The 6242-nt window shown below is 40.4% G+C and overlaps 1 protein-coding gene across 8 annotated transcripts in view; it reads left to right on the top strand.

The window, feature by feature from the left end:
• Nucleotides 1-6242, top strand: part of LOC112154050 (filamin-C) — a 67492-nt gene that overhangs the window by 20879 nt on the left and 40371 nt on the right. For 6 of the 8 annotated variants that reach the window (XR_004947139.1, XM_024284656.2, XM_024284648.2 and 3 more), the window contains exons 5-8: nucleotides 603-721; nucleotides 817-894; nucleotides 1152-1314; nucleotides 4878-5078. Coding sequence is in view for 7 of the 8 variants with exons in the window: in XM_024284656.2 (XP_024140424.1) it covers nucleotides 603-721; nucleotides 817-894; nucleotides 1152-1314; nucleotides 4878-5078 (561 nt within the window). In the remaining variant the exon portion in view is untranslated. The other 2 variants (XM_024284729.2, XM_036210189.1) reach the window with 2 other exon arrangements.

A 6242-nucleotide genomic window follows, 5' to 3' on the forward strand; every position in this document is an offset into this window, starting at 1 on the left:
TGAAATCTCTCCCGCTCCCCAGAGGAGAGTGGGAAAGAAGAACAACATGTGAATGGAACTGCACCAACAAAAGCATGGAGAACTAAAAACAATAAATAATAAAGAATAGAAGAGAGGAGAAGTAAAAGAGAAAAGAACAGGGGTTTGTACTCAATAAATCTCTGTTGTGACAGTAAAATCTGCCCAACACTAGAGGCTCTCAGCTCGCATCTGTTGGCTCAGCTGTTGGACAGGACAAGTTAAAAAAAAAATAATAATAATAATCTGCTCAGATCTCTCCTGCCAGTTCTTCACAATGGTTTGTAGCCTGGCATCAAGCCCCCTCCACCTGCCCGGTTCATTGGTTCGGAGTCCTATTTCACAGCAAGGTTTAGTCTTTGATTGGACCGAGGGACTGAGAAATTTTCATCCTGGGTGGTGGTTCTGACTCTGACTCTTTCACTCCAGATCCTACTCTCTCATCACCATCAGGATCAATGTATGTTTTAGTGTCTGCTGCTGTCTTTTCTTAGCATGTCTGGTATTTTTCTTGTTGCATTTCTGTGTTTTTACTTTCATTTTTGCAGTGAACCTGGGTGACATTTCAGTGGTTTTACTTTCAGGTATTGAGCCTCGAGGAAACATGGTTCTGAAAGTTGCTACGTTCTTGGTGGACACTGTGGAGGCTGGACTCGGGGAGGTTCTGGTTTATGTAGAGGATCCTGAGGGACACACCGAAGAGGTTTGAATTAACACTCATGATGTTTGTTGGTAACTGGGGAAGAGGGAATAGTTACCAAAAGATAAATTCCTTTGATGAACTCTTGTCACCATCAGGCTCGAGTGATCCCCAACAATGACAAGAACCGCACATACTCTGTAGTCTATCTGCCTAAAGTAGAGGGGCTCCATAAAGTAAGAACAAATCTTCAGTAGAGTATGCTTTCAATCTCATGTGTTTGGTTTTTGCAGAGACTAGAATGAACTGTTATTTAGTGTACACCCTAAGAGAGAACTTTCAAAAAAGAGGGGGGGTGCACCTGGAAATGAAGGTATGAAAGAATACAAGGTATTAAAAAGAACCGTAACTTGCTTAGTACAAATAATCCAAAGTTTGTGATTGTTGAATCAAATAGCATTACTAAATGTGTCTTTGTTACTCTTCTCCACAGGTGAAGGTGCTGTTTGCTGGGCAGGACATTGATAGGAGCCCTTTCATGGTGGACATAGCAAAGGCTATGGGTGATCCCAGCAGGGTTCAAGCCCGAGGGTCTGGACTGCAACCCACAGGGAATGTGGCAAACAAACCAACGTACTTTGACATTTACACTGCAGGTATCTGATAACAAACTTCCAGTTCTTTGTTTGGACCTCAAATGCTTCATGTTTCTGGTTTAAGCTAGGTCTGATAGTATTGATAGTACAAAGCTTTGAGATCAGATGTTGTTGCAGTCTGTCTTTGAAAAACATGGAAAAGGTTTGAGTCTGATCCCCTTGTATTTGATCCCTTGCTGATTTGTAGGTTTGGATGTTTTGATGCTTGAATGCATTTACTGTTATGAATTTAAAATGTCAATCATGTTTTTCTATTCAAGTAGATGCTGATTTCAGTTGTAATCTAAACTTGAACTTGTAAGCTCCAAAGACTGTAATTTAGCGCCAGAGACTCCTACTGTTGGTTCTTTTATTTATTGGAAATATAGAAGTTAACTCTGGTCCACCTATGTCAGATGTCTTAAAGTCTACCTTCTTATTTGTTATAGGCTTTCATTCTTATGTTTGAACAACACCCTGGGCCTTAGTCGATATTCAGATATCCTTTACACAGTTCTTTCTCAACCGCACTGCTTTCACCTGCCAGTAGGTTTACCTTCTACACATCAGGCATGAATCAGAACCTCTAACATACTAGGCCCTAATTCCAAAACTGTGAAAGCACAGAATATCCGGTCACTTTTCTTCAGCTTGGTGGAATTAGAGGTTTCAAATGTGTCATCTAAATATGAGAAGCTTTGTTCTGAAGCTGGATGCATTTAGCATTATACCCAAACTAAGGCTCATGTTATAGTAATATCAGAATCATGACTCTCCTCCATTGTACCAGATTGCAATTGAACACTATTCACTATGTTTATTCACTACTTTATTTGGTCTCTCATAGTTGAGGTATATCTAGGATGAAAATTAACAGGCTCCCTCATCTTTTTAAGTGGGAGAACTTGAACGATTGGTGGCTGATTGAATACTTTTTTACCCCACTGTAAGTGCAGTGCAATGGAGACTGGATCCTCTGTGCTCCTGACAAACTGATCAGGGTCTAGTGTGTATGTGAGGGTCTTTCAGATGCCCAGGTTTAGCTGGAAGGCAGCACTCACATTGTTTGACACAATTTTACATAAATAAGGTAATCTTACCAATTTCAAGAGAAAAATGTGCAACATTTATTTTATAAATGTCCTGCTGAACTGTATTTTAATTTCCTCTCTCGGATCATTCTCAAATCTAAATACAAATGTTTGATATCCTCCAGTAATGGAGGTTTGATTGAAAATATCAATCTTTCATTTGAACAGATTTTATTCTAACAAGTTTTAGTTTAGCTGATGTTATTTTCACTAATTATTAATGGGATCAGCACCAAAACTGATGGAAATTCATGTTGTCCACATTTAATACCTGCAGCAAAGACACACATCTCTGCATTGACGTACACATTTTAATCTCTTCACAGGATAAATGTAGGTGTTGTTCTACAGGATATTTTAGGGGACAATTGTAAAAACAGGTTTGGTTCATTGAATATGTTCAGAGCAGATATCGAGCCACGTGGTTTCAGCTTTCAAAGTAAGAGCGAACAAGTAAAAGAATCATCTCTGGGTGAACAGATTTATAACATTACATGGAAATAGTCACTTTCATATTATACAGTTTCAATTAATTTAATCATGTTTTACCGTTATTTTCCTGCAGATCAAACACAGTTATGATCAAAAACAAAGAGGAATGACGTTAGAACCTCGGCTGAGCTAACAGCTCACTGACCGCAGGAGAAAACATCACAACAGGAAGAAGTTTGACTTTAATGTCAGACACGCTGGAATTGTCTGACTTTAGATCTGTTTACAGGATTATGTGAGAACGGAAAATTTAGGAAACTTTAAACTGGTGAGAAAAGATCTTCTGCAGATCCACGTCTCATAGCTAAAGCTAATGCTAGCGTTAGCATTAGCACAGATTAAAAGAATAAAATCATAATTACCTTCATAATTAAACAAGCAGTATTTAGTGAAGTTCATATAAACGTTTGTCTAAATTTAACTGTGTATTAGAGAGAAATAATCCACAACTGGTTTAATATCATCCATGGAATTTGTGGATCAGCTGAGCTGCAGACAGGATTACTGACATTTGTACTTTGATTTGTGAACAATCTAAGAGGAGGAAACCAATACAACCAGATAGTACATTTATACAATAAATATTGTACAAATTTGGGTTACAATTGTTTGGTTACCTTTTATCATTTATGTAAAATTACTTTAAAAGAGTTCAGCCATTAGCTTTGTTAAGCAATATAAGCCGGAAGCGACTCTGCACTTTCTAGCGACGTGACGCCACGTGAAAAGGGTCAATGCCGTTGAATTTGAAGAATGTTGGAACGGTTGTCTGAGTAAGAGACACATTAAAAATGTCAGTGAATTCTCCAGCACATGCTCGGAGGATGCAGCCAGGGATGTCATCTGATCCAGCAGCCTTATGAATGTTGATCTGGCTCAGTGTAGATGTTGGCGGTGAGTGTGAAGGGTGGATGTTTGGTTGAGGGAGTTACTTTTGCAGCAGGTTTATGATTGTATCTTTCAAACCATAGACGTTGTCGAGTGGTTTAGGAAGGAGCTGTTCATGCTGGGAGGGTGTTTGAAGTCACTACGGCCTGGATTCCTGCCACGAGTCGAGGGTCAGAGCTGGAGAAGTGCTCCTCTAGCTTTAACTTGTGGCAGTATTTTCCCTTCCTTATGCCACTCCTCAGATTTTCCCTGGACGCCCTGTAGACCTCTTCGTCGCCTGATGATGAAGAGCATCCTTAACACAAACATGTCCGGGATTGGACCATTGCTTGTTCACGTACAATATTATTTTCCCTCCTTTCTTCAGACAGTGGAGTCTCAGCCTAACCGCACCATCACAAAGCTGGGTAAAGCAACACTGCCGTCCAAAGTGTGGACGACCCAGTAAACTGGTCTCATGATTTTCCCTCCATCACTGACAGCTCGTCTGTCTTATTATCCAGAGTGAAATTTCCCCACGATGATTACAGAAACCGCTGGCTTATGTTTGCTTTTTTTTGTCTTTAACCGCGCCTGGTGTCTCTGTCGTCTTTTTAACGTTTTTCTTGGGATGTGGTGTTTACGCCAGAGCGGCGGGAAAGGCCTGCTCAAACCTAACAGCTGACTGTGGGAGTAAACCAAAGAGCAACCGCTGTACTGGATACTCAGTACAGACAAACAAAGTCCATCCTGTTGACAGTGGTGCTGTACTGAACGTATCTGCTGTAAATCATTTTTGTTCTGTTGCCATTTTTTTAGTGACTTATCATGTGAGTTGGTTCATAGTCAATCCCATAATTATGATGTAATGGAAACGGTAATTGTAAAATTGTGTTTTCTCAACATTTGTAGAATTTTTATAAAGTTTAGCACATAAATGTAGTGGAAAAGCATCTCCAGAAACACACATACACAATCGGTTGAATCCAGTCTCTAGATGATCTAATTTGATAAATATTTGCATACATTAAGCCTTAATGTGTGGTTCCAGGCTTTCCTGTGAGGAGAAGAATGATTGTATTGATCTCTTCATCCTTTCCATGACTATTGTTGTCTTCTTGTTCTTCCTTCCAGGAGCAGGTACAGGGGATGTCGGCGTCGTCATTGTGGACTCCAACAGCCGAAGAGACACGGTGGAGATCTTCTTGGAGAACAGAGGCGACAGTATTTTCCGGTGCACCTATGTCCCCATTCTGGAGGGGCCTCATGTTGTCTATGTGACTTTTGCTGGACAGCAAATTCCCAGAAGTCCTTTCACTGTCCACATCTCTGCTGGTGGGTATCACATAGTTGTTTTTTTTTTCAGCTCTGGACACATTTCCAAAAACTGTTGTTTTCCATTTCCTGTCTTCATACATAAAACAAACAACACATTTCATTGGATCTTTGGAGTACATTGTAATCTTCAGACACGTCAGTGTTATGCAAGATGCTTTTGTACTGTAATACATCAGAGTGCTTGTTATTATTGTAAAAAAAATGCCTTCACAACGTGAACGTCTCAGAATTAGAATGTGTCACATGACTTCTTTCAACTTGCTGTTTGTCTAATAACTGCTGTAGTGAAGATCAAACAATTGTACCAGATTCTGTTTAACATTTAGATAGAAGAAGATTTGGCTTTAATTAACTTCAAACAATTTTGCTTCTTTTGGGAAAGTGAAAACTCTGAAAGAATGATGTATTTTTGGTGGGAGTGAGGCTGTTTTCTGTGATTTGGATAGAACATTAAAAGGAGGGGGGGTCAGAATCCACTGTATGCTCACCACAGTGCACACAAGCTACAGGGTTTCCATGTTCAAGAGGTAGAGCGGTTGACCTATGACCGGAAGATCGCAGGTTCAGTTCCCCACCTCGTCTGCACACACGATGAAGTGTCCGTGAGAAAAACTGAACTCCACATTGGTCCTGGTCCTGGGTTGGCGCTATCAGTGTGTGAATGTGTTTGTATGAAGGGACTGTGATTGTAAAGTGGTTTGAGAAGGTACTGAAGCGCTACAGAAGTAAACACCATTTACCATTGTTGAGCTTCTTTATCATAAATCAAGACAGCGCGCTGAAATTTATTTTCAATTATTTTTTTATCCTCACTGGTGTTTGTGTCATATATAAAATATTGTGTACCTTTATCATGGGTGGTATTGATTAAAATAAAAAAATAATTAAATATATATTAAAAGTAGGGCTGTCAGATTTGTCGCGTTAAAAACGCATTAATCTGACATGTGCTTGACGCCGACAATTTTTTTGACGCATTAATCGTGGACTTTCTCATAACTGCCCTCCCACACCGCGCGGACGTCCCTCATCGCCCTCTAACTCACCGGCTGCTCTCACTAGATCACAGGCGTGTCTCCAACCACCGAGCTGCTAGCTAAAACCGGCCGGCGCTAGGACCTGGAGAGCTCCTGCACCCTAACCCGGCTCCGGTTCGCGTCC

Source organism: Oryzias melastigma, linkage group LG23, assembly GCF_002922805.2.
Source record: "Oryzias melastigma strain HK-1 linkage group LG23, ASM292280v2, whole genome shotgun sequence".
Classification (NCBI taxonomy): domain Eukaryota; kingdom Metazoa; phylum Chordata; class Actinopteri; order Beloniformes; family Adrianichthyidae; genus Oryzias; species Oryzias melastigma.